General features: G+C 30.3%; 2 protein-coding genes across 2 annotated transcripts; one reads left to right on the top strand and one right to left on the bottom strand.

Annotated features, from left to right (window-relative positions):
• Positions 1-12283: 12283 nt before the first annotated feature.
• On the top strand, positions 12284-13490 carry LOC111677574 (ribosomal RNA-processing protein 8). Its single transcript, XM_023438725.2, has one exon. It carries the CDS (start codon positions 12299-12301, stop codon positions 13367-13369), a length of 1071 nt encoding a protein of 356 aa, XP_023294493.2. The 5' UTR covers positions 12284-12298; the 3' UTR covers positions 13370-13490.
• Positions 13491-14589: 1099 nt separating this feature from the next.
• On the bottom strand, positions 14590-15839 carry LOC111677576 (tRNA methyltransferase 10 homolog A). Its single transcript, XM_023438726.2, has 2 exons — positions 14970-15839; positions 14590-14907 (listed from the first exon to the last, which is right to left on the bottom strand). Exons 1-2 carry the CDS (start codon positions 15748-15750, stop codon positions 14630-14632), a joined length of 1059 nt encoding a protein of 352 aa, XP_023294494.2. The 5' UTR covers positions 15751-15839; the 3' UTR covers positions 14590-14629.

The following is a 15839-nucleotide window of genomic DNA, read 5'->3' as shown; positions in this document are numbered from 1 at the left end:
CAGACTATAGATTGATCTATAGTCCAGACTATAGATTGATCTATAGTCCAGACTATAGATTGATCTATAGTCCAGACTATAGATTGATCTATAGTCCAGACTATATATACTATACAATTATCTATATAGACCGATATATGGTCTGACATATAGTATAGGTTAGTGCAGACTATTTACCAATCTTCTGCATTTTGGACTAAAAAGATTGAATATCGATTTAGAACCATCCTAATGTCCAAATGTATGTCTGTATCAATGAATTTGTAGTCATATTCAATACGGGTATAATATGCAGGACAACTTGAATATTTCGCTATGTTTCTACACGCATACGTTAAACAAGCCACCCACCATTAAAAAGAGACACAATTAAAGCGTTCAGCGAATGAACAAATGACATTATATAAATTGGATTATCTGGTAGTTTAAAGATCGATAGAAAAGGAAAACTTTTCTGAATTATAATTAATGACCATGATATAACTTGCACAGTAGACAGAACAGGCTTCAGAAAATGCGCACATGTATAACATTTAGCCACTGTCAATCGCTTTACGCCAAAATTATATTTGTACTTATTCATTTCGTATTTGTATCGTAACGTTTCAAGCCAAACTGTCTCGCAGTAGTGGCAGTCGAACGTAATCGTATGTTATTCGAATACGTGCTGTTTGCATAGTGTGACATGAAACATTATTTTCAGATAAATTTTTATTTAACTTTCCTTTTTTTCTCGTTATTGGTTGTTTCTGCTACAGCTGGCTTTAGGAGTTGGGGTTTTGTATTGCAGGCAGGCAACAAAAACGGTTCAACTTTACTAATCATGTTATAATTTCCCGTGAGTATTGGTTGTGGTGGTCTTCCAACGAATTGCTTAACTTAAAACTAAAAACAAAAATAAGACAAAATTCACTTTTCAAAACGAGAAGAAGGAAAAACATATATACATATATTACAACCCACCAACTAAATCTTCATCACAATCTTTGGTTAATGATCATTATCTTGGCATATTGGCTTATTAGAGGGACGTGGTAATAAACTAACATGATTATCATTATCCTGCTTAAACTTATGTACGTATGCATGTATGTATGTATGTATGTATGTATGTATGTATGTATGTATGTATGTATGTATGTATGTGACCACAGATAAAGCATAACAGTCGAAATATGAAGTATATAGTAGTTAGTGGTACAACAATAGTTGCAGCAAATATTTCTTATATGGATGGACATATAAATAGCCTGGAGACAGTGGTTTGCTTAGGGTAAACAAATAATTGATTTATTAAAAACATACTTTTACATTATAAAGGAATGTTGTCGCGAAGATCTATAGCCTGATCATGAATTGAACAACAAGTTGAACAAAAGTCTGTACTATAAACTGATCTGCATATAGTATGGACTATAAATAAATCTATAGTCTGTATTACAGATTGATCTATAGTTTGGACTATAGATTGATCTATAGTCTGGACTATATATTGATCTTTAGTCTGGACTATAGATTGATCTATAGTCTGAACTATAGATCGATCTATAGTTTGGACTTTATATAGATCTATAGTCTGTATTATAGATTGATCGATAGTCTGTACTATAGATTAATCTATGGTCTGGACTATAGATTGATCCATAGTCTGGACTATAGATTGATATATAGTCTGGATTATCAATTGATCTATTGCCTGGACTATAGACTGATCTTTAGTCTGGACTATAGATTGATAGTCTGGAGTATAGATTGATAGTCTGGACTATAGATTGATAGTCTGGACTATAGGTTGATCTATAGTCTGGACTATAGATTGATCTATAGTCTGGACTATAGATTGATCTATAGTCTGAACTATAGATTGATCTATAGTCTGAACTATAGATTGGTCTAAAGTCTGGACTACAGATTGATCTACAGTCTGGTCTATAGATTGATCTACAGTCTGGACTATAGATTGATCTACAGACTGGTCTATATATTGATCAATAGTCTGGACTGTTGATTGATCTATAGTCTGGACTATATATTGATCTATATGGTCTGGACTATAGATTGACCTACAGTCTCGACTATAGATTGATCTACAGACTTGTCTAGATATTGATCAATATTCTGGACTGTAGATTGATCTACAGTCTGGATTATAGACTGATTTTTAGACCTATAGATTTATAGTCTGGACTATAGATTGATCTATAGTCTGGACTATAGGTTGATCTATAGTCTGGACTATAGATTGATCTATAGTCTGGAATATAGGTTGATCTATAGTCTGGACTATAGATTGATCTATAGTCTGGACTATAGATTGATCTATAGTCTGAAATATAGATTGATATATAGTCTGAACTATAGATTGGTTTAAAGTCTGGACTACAGATTGATCTACATTCTGGACTATAGATTGATCTACAGTCTGGACTATAGATTGATCTACAGACTGGTCTATATATTGATCAGTAGTATGGACTGTAGATTGATCTATAGTCTGTACTATAGATTGGTCTAAATTATGTACTACAGATTGATCTACAGTCTGGACTATAGATTGATCTACAGTCTGGACTATAGATTGATCTACAGACTGGTCTATATATTGATCAATAGTCTGGACTATATATTGATCTATAGTGTGGACTATGAACTATAGATTGATCTACAGTCTGGTCTATAAATTGATCTATAGTGTGGACTTTAGATTAATCTATAGTCTGGACTATAGACTAATCTATAGTCTGGATTAAGATTGATCTATAGTCTAGATTATAGATTGATCTGTAGTCTGGATTGTAGATTGATCTATATTATGGACTATAGAAATCAGACTATATTCCATTATATAGATCTGGACTTTAGACTGTTCTATAGACTGATCCATGGCCTGAAATATAGACATATATTCCGATCTAAATTATATATAAAAAATTTACTTTTTCAAAAATTCCAAATCACTGTTTACGAATTTCTACTTCTTCATTTGACTTTACCACATACTGGGGCAGTGGCATATCTTTAGGCACAATATCATTTATCAACCAACAAACAAATCGTCTTTCCTATTGCTAACACAAAAGGTACTACAAGCGCGCATACATTTGACCGCTCATGTGTCGTTAATGTATTTCTTTATATATTTCATACATTTAAGTGTTCCAGCAGTTCGGAGTGGCTTTAGTACGATAACTAGTGATTTTGCTATTATTGTTTAAACTTTTTAAAGGTAAGAGAATTACTTACTCTCATTACATTATTTTGAATTGAGAAATGAATTCCTTTGTAAGTTTGAAGCAAAATTAAAAAGTTGATACATTAACATCTTGTAAATCATCTGGTAACATAGGACATACATACGTATACACTTCTTAAACATAACCATTTACACACTGTGTTTGTTGTAAGTAGCATAGAAATTGTTGTAGTAGTTGCTGTAATTGTTGTTTGTGATAGTCATAGCCATATTATTATTTTCCATTAAATTGAGTGATGGCAAAGTGATGTCAGTTGTAGTACAAGTATGCGCTGGTTGTTTACATACAATGTTCCCGTGGGGAGACTTTTGTTTGGAGCAGGAGTTTGGAAGAAAAACAAATAAAAAACATTAAACTTAAGTAAACAATATTGAACATAAAAGTAATACATACTCTTGTAAGTATAAAAATAACTAAAGAAAACTTTATTTTTAGGACAACTCAAGGTTGTTTATATCTTCACTTGAATAAAAGTAAAAAAAGATTTTTTGTTTTCATTGATACAACTAAAAAGGGAAAATTTCGTAACTTTTATTAAGTTTAAGTAGACTTTGAGAAAGTTGTATCTTTCATAACTTTAATGTATATAATAAGAAGTATGTACATACTTAAGTTTAATGGCTAATGGTTGGAAAGGTGTTAAGTTTGTTATAAGAAGAAGTTGGAGTGAAGGTTTTATGAAAGGAAATTTATTAAAATTCATATTTATACCTTTATCAGGGCTAACATAGGGAGTAAGCTGAACTGACCTTAAGACAAACCTATAGTCTGTTATATAGACGAATCTGTATATATTCTAAACTATAAAATGATCTATGTTCTCGAGGCGAGACTCTCCACTATAGTGTGCTTAATAGTCTAGACTATAAAGCAATGAAAATACTGGAATATCTTACTTATCCAAAGTTTGGCTACAGAAGGATCTATTACTTTAGGCCAATTTTAAACCAGGAATATAAAGTGATCTTTAGGTTGGACTATAGAATGATTCCTGGACTATACAGTGATCTATAGTCTGGACTATAGAATGATTTATAGTATTAACTATACAATAATATATCGTCTGAACCATAGAATGATCTATAGTCTGGACTAAAGAATGATCTATAATTTGGACTATAGATTGATCTATAATTTGGACTATAGAATGATCTATTGTCACAACTATAGCAAGATTTATAGTCAGTACTGTAGAATGATCTATAGACTATAGAATGATTAATAGTCTGTACTATAAAATGATCTGTAGTCTATAGAGTATAGAATGATCTATCGGCTATAGAATACCTATAGTCTATACTATAGAATCATCGAAAGTCTAGACTATAGAATGATCTTTAGTCTGGACTATAGAATGATCTAAAGTATGGACTATAGAATGATCTATAGTCTGGACTATAGAATAATCTATAGTCTGGACTATACAGTGATCTCTAGTCTCAACTCTAGTCTCAAGTATAGTGATATCTAGTCTGGACTATGGAATGATCTATAGTCTGCACTATAGAATGATCGATAGTCTAGACTATAGATTGATCTTTAGTCTGGATTATAAAATTATCTATATTCTAGACTATAGAATGTTCTTTAGTCTAGACTATAGAATGATATATAGTCTGGACTATAGAATGATCTATAGTCTGTACTATAGAATGATCTATAGTCTGCACTATTGAATGATCTATAGTCTGGACTATAGAATGATCTATAGTCTGCACTATTGAATGATCTATAGTCTGGACTATAGAATGATCTTTAATCTGAATTTTAGAATGATCTATAGTCTGTACTACAGAATGATAATAGTCTAGGCTGTTGAATGATTTGTAGTTTTGACTATAGAATGACCTGTACTATAGAATGATCTTTAGTCTGGACTATAGAATGATCTATAGTCTGAACTAAAGAATGATTCATAGTGTGACCTATAGTATGAACTATAGAATGATCTTTAATCTGTTTTATAGAATAATCTATGGTAAATTATTTATAGTCAAGACTATAGATTGATCTATAGTCGGGAATATAGAATGATTATAGTCGAGACTTTAAAATGATCTATTGTCTTCTGATCTTTAGTCGTGATTCTGGATTGTAGATTAATCTATATTTTCATTCTAAGATTTTAAAGTAATTTCTTACCTGTCGTGTTCTTTTCTTTAACTGTTATTAATTTTCCACTTCATTGGCTTGTAAAACATAATATTTTTCGGTTTAACACTTTCTTCACACCTTCGCCTACTCCTTCTGCTCCTTACTAAACATAAGAGTGTAATAAAATTTAAAAATTTTTTTATCTATATAAAAACATTTACCACCTGCTACTCTATAAAAGCATAAAGGAAAAAGACTGTACATATTTTTAAAGGTTTATCCTTTTTTTCTTTTTAGATAGCTAAACACCCAACACAATTTTCTTGCTTGAAAATATTATAGATGACTTAAGAAACGTCAGGAATGTTCCACTACGTCACATCACATGAAATATAAATTGTATATATATGTGGGGGTTTTTGTCAAAAAAAAGAAATCCTTCAGGTTAATGTACTGATTATAGGGAATTTTTTCTTTTTTTATTTGAGCAAACCTTACATATAATCACGTGACTGCGATGTAGTGGCTGATTCACAACGTTGGGAATGAGCAGGAAAATTATATTTATTTGGAGTTGGAGTTGTACCTGTAAGATAGAAGAAAATATTAAATAATATTTATATTATTGATTGACTCTCAAAAGAAAAGTTGTTAGCAAAGGTAGACTATAGACTAATAATCCTGACTATAGACTATGTGCTATAGACTAATCTATAGTATGGACTAATCTATGGTACGGTCTATTGACTAACTTGTTTTCTAGACTATAGTCTAATCTATAGTCTAGACTATAGACTAATCTATAGTCTGGACTATAGACTAATCTGTAGTCTGGACTATAGACTAATCTGTAGTCTGGACTATAGACTATAGATTAGTCTATAGTCCAGACTAATTTATAGATGGACTAATAGACTATGGAGTATAGACTAATCAATACACTACAGACTAGTCTACTTTCTGGACTATAACTAATCTTTAGTCTGGACTATAGACTAATCTTTAGTCTGGACTATAGACTAATCTTTAGTCTGGACTATAGACTAATCTTTAGTGTGGACTATAGACTAATCTTTAGTCTGGACTATAGACTAATCTTTAGTCTGGACTATAGACTAATCTTTAGTCTGGACTATAAACCAATCTATAATCTGGACTATAGACTACTATATAGTCTGGAGTATAGACTGATCTATAGTCTGGAGTATAGACTAATCTTTAGTCTGGAGTATAGACTAATCTATAGTCTGGAGTATAGACTAATCTATAGTCTGGACCATAGACTAATCTATAGTCTGGACTACAGACTAATCTATAGTCTGGACTACAGACTAATCTATAGTCTGGATTATTGACTAATCTATAGTCTGGAATATTGACTAATCTATAGTCTGGACTAAAGACTTATCTATAGTCTGAACTATTGACTAATCTATAGTCTGGACTATAGACTTATCTATAGTCTGGACAGTAGACTTATCTATAGTCTGGACTGTAGACTAATCTATAGTTTCGACTATAGACTAATCTCTTGTCTGGACTATATACTAATAAAGAGTAATCTGTAATATTGGCTATGGACTAATCTATATTCTGTAGTCTGGACTTTAGACTAGTCTAAAGTCTTGACTATACACTAATCTATAAGTTTGGACTATATACTAATCAATAGTCTGGTCTATATACTAATCTTTAGTCTTGGCTATAGACTAACCTATTTTCTGAGCTATAGACTAATATAATCTGGACTATAGACTAATTAATAGCCTGGACTGTAAACTAATCCATAGTCTTTTTGTAGTTAAAAATTTTTATAAAATGAATTGTTTGCTTAGGTTTGCTTAAAACATTTTTTTGTAATTGGAACCCTTTCCAAACACATTTTATCTATAAAATAATTTTGGAGGGAGAATTTAAACAAATTTAAAATATTTAAATTGACACTTAAACACATACATGAACTAAACGTAAAAAAATTGAATGAAATATTTGCAAAAAAACAAAAGTAATAAAAATTGAAATCTGAGTATTTAAGTTATCAGTTTAACAGGTGCTGACACATATAATTCTAAAACAAAAATATTTATAAAATAACAAAAATTCCCAAGAATTAAGTTTTATTTATTTTTTTTTTTTTTTGTCATTTTATGTAAATTTTCACACATTTTTATTTGTTTGTTTTTTTTTCTTTGCACTTAAATTCTTTTTAAATTCTCTTTTATAAAAAACATTAAAAATGCATGATGGATAATAATAATAATAATAAAATACTCTGTAAATTCAACCAAAACCTCATTAAATGTTTATTCAAGCATATGGGTGTAGTGCCACTAAGAAAACATAGTTAGACAGACTCTGGAGCAGACAGACAGACAGACAGATAGTAAAACTGACAATCAGTCATTCAGCATGAAAGAAAACACTTCAATCAATGCCAGATTATTATGCCATTTTAAACTTTGAAGAAAAAAAAAACGAATTGCCACTTTTGAAATGCCAGAAAAAAATAGTAAGAAACATTTTAAGAATAAATAAAAAAAAATAGTATAAAGAAATAGTAATCCTAGAGATCATTTTATTGTACATTTCGTTAGGTTTCAGTTTTTTTCTAACCAACCCACATATTCCTTGTAAGTAAACTATCTACTAGATATTTATTTGCCATGTTTTATTTCAATCTATTTGTTGTTGTTTTTCGCCCTACTTCCTTTTCTTGTTGTTATTGTTGCCCTAATTTGCATATTTATCATACGAAAAAAAAAACCTGGGTATCATATCATTTTATTGTATGTCCTTGTATATTTAACGACAGTGAAGCGAAAGGCAATACACATTGATTCATTGAAATATAAGATCAGTCTCTCCAATCTTTCACAGCGAAAGAAAAGCTAGAATAGACTATACACTAGACTATAGACTAGACTATAGACTAGACTATAGACTAGACTATAGACTAGACTATAGACTGGACTATAGATTAGACTATAGGCTAGACTATAAAGTAGACAATAGGCTAGAATATAGACTAGACTATAGACTAGACTATAGACTAGACTATAGACTAGACTATAGACTAGACTATAGACTAGACTATAGACTAGACTATAGACTAGACTATAGACTAGACTATAGACTAGACTATAGACTAGACTATAGACTAGACTATAGACTAGACTATAGACTAGACTATAGACTAGACTATAGACTAGACTATAGACTAGACTATAGACTAGACTATAGACTAGACTATAGACTAGTCTAGACTGTAGACTAGTCTATAGACTAGACTATAGACTATAGATGAGACTATTGACTAGACTAGAGAATACACAATAAATTGGAATACAGAATACACTATCGAATATACTATTCGCAGCATTGTCGCACAATTGAAACCCACTGTTAAATGTTGCAAACAAACTGTTAAGAAAATTTGTGGTTTTGTTTCCTTTTTTTTTCACCCAATATTTAAAGTGCAGCAGGATATATATGTACATATTTTTTTTCTATATTACTCTTAAACTATTCGATTTCTTGCTTTTATTTTCCCTCAATTGAGCACATTTGTATCTAGTAGATACACAGACATAGAACCCTACACAAGTAGTTGGTGCTGAAGAGTGAAGTGTATGAGAGTTTTTTTTTTTTTTTGTATGCGTGATTTAATATAAAATAATATTTGTTGCAAGGACATTTTATATGCAAATTATTTTGAAGGATTTGCTTACCAAATATATACAGTAGATTTGGGTTGAATTTGGTTTTTTTTCGAGGAAATAAAATTTGAAATGTTAGTAAATCTTATATGTTTTGATAAATCATAAAATTTACATATGAAATTTTTTTCTTTTTTTACAATATAGATAATTGCATAGAAAAAAGGAAACTGTTGGATTGGATGTGGGTTAAGCTAATTTGCATAAAATATTTAAGGACGATGCTTTTTTAATATTTACAATAATAAAATGAAAAATATTTTATAGTAAAACTGATCATGTTAAGATCACTAGATCGATCAATTGTGAAAAACTAAAAATGGCGGGAATAATTAGCTATTTCAATGAAAAATTTAAAATATTTTACGTTTTGTTTCTTAATTTTTTAAAATTTCACAAAAATCTTACCTTTTTTATATAAAATTTGTTATGCTACACTTTTACTTTAAATATATTTTTTTAATTAAAAAAAAAATCACTTCTATTTCGTTATTTATTCACAATTTCTTAAAAATAATTAATTTATTAATTCAAATCTAACGTTCTTAACACCAGCTCGGTTTGTTTAAAACTGATTTTGTAAGAAAAAAACTTACATTTTCATGATCATTTTGCAATTGTTTTCAAATAAACCATAAAAATGCATGTTCTTTTAAAAACATGTTGAAGTTGAAAACAAAAATGCTGAGCTTTTCGAAATATAAATACATATTTTTTTTAAAATTAATAAAATCATATAAAAAGGAAAATCATATGAATACATACAACAATGATGTTTATAAAAATAGCAGTAACACATCTAACTAATAAAACACGATGTCTTTCAATAAGGATGAAGAAAATTCCTTGCTTTAAGAATCTATTGATCAGTGTAGATCGGTATTTTCAAATGTTGAGTAAATGTTTTCATTAGATAACTGCGAAATACCACCCCAAAATTTTGAGCTATAGATTGTTTGTTTTTAATTTCCTCCAACGTCTAGTTCTACAACGTGAGCCACTGTTAAAACGTGCTAAACATTTATGCTAAACAAAACTATACATAATATCTAATCATTTATTTAGAATTTTTTAAATGATAATAGCAATTATGCTGTTTTTCTTCACATTATTGTTTTTGGGGCAAACATGAAATATGAATGTTGTTGCATATTTTCATAGTTATACAATAAACCTACAAACACAATTGTCAAAATGTTAATAAATGCATTAATACATAGTTATTAGGGCGGTTAACATTTGATCGAATTATATTGCTCTCAAGATTTTTAGATCTAATTTTAAAAGACAGGTGAAAGCTGAGAAAAAGTTACACAGTTTCAATGTCATCTCCTCATGCTCTAGATGAGTGTGAATCTTTACGTCCAACTTTATATAGTTGTGCTGTAGACTAGACAGGCGAACAATTTATCGACTTAACATTAGGCTATGTACTAGACTATATACTAGGTTGCTTACAAGAATATATACTAGACTCGACTATAGACTAGACTTTAGAGTAAACTATAAACTAAACTATAGACTATACTATATACTAGACTATAGAGTAGACTATAGACTAGACTATAGAATAGACTAGACTATAGACTAGACCATAAACTAGACTATAAACTAGACTATAGACTAGACTATAGACTAGACTATAGACTAGACTATAGACTAGACTATAGACTAGACTATAGACTAGACTATAGACTAGACTATAGACTAGGCTATAGACTAGACTATAGACTAGACTGTAGACTAGACTATAGACTAGACTATAGACTTGACTATAGACAAGACTATAGACTAGACTATAGACTAGACTATAGACTAGACTATAGACTAGACTATAGGCTAGACTATAGGCTGGACTATAGACTAGACTATAGACCAGACTAAAGACTAGACTATAGACTAGACTATAGACTAGGATATAGTCTATAGTTTATTCTATAGTCTATATTCTGGTTTATAATCTAGTTTATATAAGTAAAATTATGTTAGAATGTTTCAAAATTGTGCAGAACTTCATTACGATTACTTCCGTATTAACATTTTAACTTTATATTGTTAAAATTAAAAAAATAAATGAATCCCAGGCAAAAGAAACACCCTAATATATAGGATTAAAAACGTATATAAATGAATGTATGTATGTACATATACGTATACAAAATTTATATACTTTTTATACTTATTATGAATGAATTGTATGTAAAACATTTATTAACTTGATCATTGTCAATGGAATTTAACAAAATGTTTAAGTAATATTTTACTGCAATATATATATTTTTTTAATGTCAAAAATAATATGTGATAAAAATTCAGCTACTTATAATTAACTTGTTTGTTTGTTAGCTCAGATCAAAATTTTTCAAATAGATTTATAAGTCTTTCATCTTAACTCTTATATGCTGAACTATTGTGTTTTTTTTTCAATTTAAATTTAAAAATTTTAAAAGTAATTTCTTTGGTCATTATACTTATATACTTTTCTTCTTTAGTTCTTTTTTTAACATTCAGACAATAATTTAAGTTTCCCATAAATATTTAATTACATTTAGTATATTTTGGAAAAAAAAGAAACAACAACGAATTTGTCTTGCTGAATTTTATTTTAGCAACCGGAAACCACTATTAAATGACAAAATACTTGAAATTAAAAAAATACTTGAATAAAAAAAAACTCAACTGATAAGAAATGTAATAAAATATTTATGTAAAAAACAATAAAAATTTTCAACTTTATAAAAAGTCTACATTAAATAATTAATAATACTCTTGAATAACATAAAATTTTACAAGTTGAACGTTTTCGCAATAAAATTATAAATTTTTTTGTATAAATCGTTAATAAAATTATTTTTTTTATGTTTTTGAAAGTAAATTAGGGTTGTGTTTTATGTTTGTTGTTATTTTATCTAAAAAACAACAAATTATTATTTATAAATCAAATAATAACATAATTTGGCTAATTTAACTGTTATTATATTAATTTGTTTAAATTTAACGTTTTCCTTACACCCTGTTGTTATTTTTAGTAGAGACATAAACCTTTTCACGTATACTTGCTAAACCGTTTCATGAGGTTGCCCTATCTTTTCAAAAAACGTATTTAAAATAATGAATTTAGCAACTCTTTGAATTTGACAATTGCTAGGCCGTTTTTACACCATCACACGTGTGATTTGTTTATTTACTTTTTTTCAACCCCAGAGGAATATAATTTTTCAATTCCTATCGAAAATGAAATTTTTTGTACCCTCAGCTTTTGATAAAAGTACAGAGGCTGTAAAATTTAAGCCTACCCAATTGGCAATTGAACAAAGTTCTAGCAAAATCGAGAAAAACAAAAAGAATAAAAAGAAAAAGTCGAAAAAAGCAAACGAACATGAATCGGTACCACACAAAGGTAAAGGACCATTGGCTCCTCATTTGCTAGAAAGTGATGATGATGTTATGCCCGATACGAATAAAGTCAAGAAGGGTAAAGTAGAGAAAAAGAAAAATAACAAAAAGCAACAAAAACAAAAGCTTAAACCCTCACCGGCTCTAAGTAAAGCCATACAGGAGACTATAGCATTGGCCAAAAATGATCCCAACGATAATGATGATGCCATGGAAGATGATGAGACCCCAACAGCCACTGCGCCGGCAAATTCCTTTGAGGCCAAACTTAAGGAACAACTAATGGGAGGACGTTTTCGTTTTCTTAACGAACAACTCTATACCATGAATAGTAAAAAGGCTGAGAATTTATTTAAACAGGATCCTGAAGCTTTTAAAGCCTATCACGATGGTTACCGTCATCAAGTTGAGAAATGGCCCTTAAATCCTTTGGATCGTATTATAAAAATGATTAAGAAATTGCCCAAATCTTTAGAAATTTGCGATTTTGGTTGCGGTGAGGGCAAGCTGGCAAAATCAGTACCCCATAAAGTAATCTCCATGGACTTGGTAAGCTGTCGTGATGATATTATAGCCTGCGATATGGCTGAGACTCCCTTAACCACCCAGTCTTTGGATGTGGCTGTCTACTGTCTCTCCCTAATGGGCACCAATCTAAAAGATTATCTTCTCGAGGCTAATCGTGTTTTAAAAATGGATGGTTTAATTTATATAGCAGAGATACAATCACGTTTTGATAATGTTAAAGATTTTGTTAAGAAATTGGATACATTTGGTTTTCAACTCATACGTCAAGATGTCGGTCAAAAGGTGTTCTATTTCTTTCAATTCAAGAAAGTGCGTAATGTAGGTAAAGTTGCTAATGTACCGCAGTTGGCTTTAAAGCCCTGTTTGTATAGAAAACGTTAAGCAGCAGTTTGTGTCGAGCGTAAAGAAGGGCATAGGTGATCATTTAATTGTTTTAAGTTAAATTACAAATTAATTACATAAATTATGTAAATAAAAATAAAATTTATATTAAAGGACTGAATTTTTTGGGTTTTAATTGAATGTTATTCAAAAAAAAGGAAAATTATATTATGGACGAAACGCCTCCTAAGAATGTATAAAAGATTATAGACACAACTTTACAACATTTTAACAATGGATTCAAACGAATAGAAAGTAGGGTTTTATAAATCGACTTTTGAATAATCGAACAATCGACTTTTTGTCGAAAAAAGTCGAAGTCGACTATTTTGTTTCAAAAAAGTTGATAACTCGACTATCGTCTATGAAAAAATTCGAAAAGTCGACTTTGTAAATAAAAGTCGAAAAAAGTCGGAAAGAGTCGAAAAAAGTCGGAAAAAGTCGAAAGAAATCGAAAAAAATCGGAAAAAGTCGACTTTGTAAATAAAAGTCGAAAAAAGTCGGAATAAGTCGAAAGAAGTCGAAAAAATCGGAAAAAGTCGAAAATAGAATGGATTCAAACGAATAGAAAGTAGGGTTTTATAAATCGACTTTCGAATAATCGAACAATCGTCTTTTTGTCGAATAGTCGAAGTCGACTATTTTGTTCCAAAAAAGTCGGTAACTCGACTATCGTCTATGAAAAAAGTCGAAAAGTCGACTTTGTAAATAAAAGTCGGAAAGAATCGAAAAGTCGGAAAAAGTCGAAAGAAGAATGGATTCAAACGAATAGAAAGTAGGGTTTTATAAATCGACTTTCGAATAATCGAACAATCGACTTTTTGTCGAAGTCGACTATTTTGTTCCAAAAAAGTCGATAACTCGACTATCGTCTATGAAAAAAGTCGACTTTGTAAATAAAAGTCGAAAATAGTCGAAAAAAGTAGGAAAAAGTCGAATAAATTCTAATATAGTCGAAAGTCGTAAAAAGTCGAAAATAGTCGGAAAAGTCGAAAAGTCAAAAAGTCGGAAATTCGACTATTTATAAAATATTAAAAGTCGAAAAATCGACTTTTAATTAAATAAAAAATGTCGAAAAGTCGAAAGATCGACTTTTAAGTAAATGCAAAAAGTCGAAAAATCGACTTTTAACTAAATGCAAAAAGTCGAAAAGTCGACTTTTCATAAAATGCAAAAAATCGAAAAGTGTTATATACCTATAAGAAATTAAAAATTTTCCCTTTTCATTTAGTTCTTCTCATTTTATTAACATACTTCCGGTCAACTCTTTGTGCCTTCATTTTCCTCTATTTGGCAAGTTTTATTAACCACTTCTTGTACCGGTAGATCTAAAGTTGTAACAGATTCTGCAACTACTTTCTCAGTAGTTTTGTCCTCAACAATTTTCTCTTCCAAGTCATTCGAACAGTTTACGATTTCCTTATTTTCTTTTGAAACTCCACACTCCTTAAGTTTAGCACCTTTTCTGGGTGGTATAGTTTGTAAAATAGCTTCAGCCCAACTTTTGCCTTCAGCCACACGTACCAGGATTTCAAAAACTAAAAATACAAAACAAAACTTAATAAAACCACTTAAGAAATATACAAACTTATCTACCCACCATGATATGTAGTCAATACTGTTCTTGTTTTCATATCCACATTCTCACCCAAAGGCAAACGGGCAGTACGTAGGCCTTCCCTAGTGGCTTTATCATGACAATAGTTTTTATGATGATTATGATCGACAAGACCACCAATACAATAAACATTAGAAGGTTCTAAAGACTCAAGCACCGTATCCGATTCACTGGTTAAATACACTAATTGACTATTAGGTTGAAAGACTTTTAAGTGATCCTCATCGAAATGATACTTTAATTGCCAATTTTCCCAGCCATCGTTTTTCTTCAGGCATTTGTGTATATTACCTTCTGACTTAATACCCGTCAAATGTAATTGCACTGGTCTCTCTGATCTTCTATTAATCGTGTAGATGCGCAGACATTGCTTTACACATTTTGCCACATCTCGTTCGCTCATCATGTCATCACAATCCAAATCGATGGCTATACGTAGTGCATTTTCATTTTCAACAGCCGCCTGTTGCTTTTTCTTCAGCTCTTTACGTGATGGTCCCGTCCGTATGGGCAGTCCTTTTTCAGCTGCTTCTTTGCGTTTTTGCTTTTGTCGCTCCTTTTCCTTTTGACGTTTCTCTTTGCGTACTTGTTCGTATTGTGCTAATTTTCTTTGTTTTTTTAGTTGATTTTTACTGAAGGGAGTGGGTGGCGTAAAGCCGGGATTATTTTCTAAGGCAGCTGGTATTTTAGGAGTTGTACTTTCTTCAATTTCAGTTTCTTTTAACTTTTTTTCAGCCGGTGGACAGTCTTCGGGAGTTTCCATTGTGTTTTTAAACGAATTATTTGCGGATGAAATTTCAGCGTATTTGAGAGAGTTAAAAAAAGGTAAACACGTGCACAAAAACAATATAT

This window comes from Lucilia cuprina, chromosome 6 (assembly GCF_022045245.1).
Source record: "Lucilia cuprina isolate Lc7/37 chromosome 6, ASM2204524v1, whole genome shotgun sequence".
Lineage (NCBI taxonomy): Eukaryota > Metazoa > Arthropoda > Insecta > Diptera > Calliphoridae > Lucilia > Lucilia cuprina.
The sequence above is the reverse complement of the archived record's forward strand: the minus strand, read 5'-3'. Positions and strand labels throughout refer to the sequence as shown.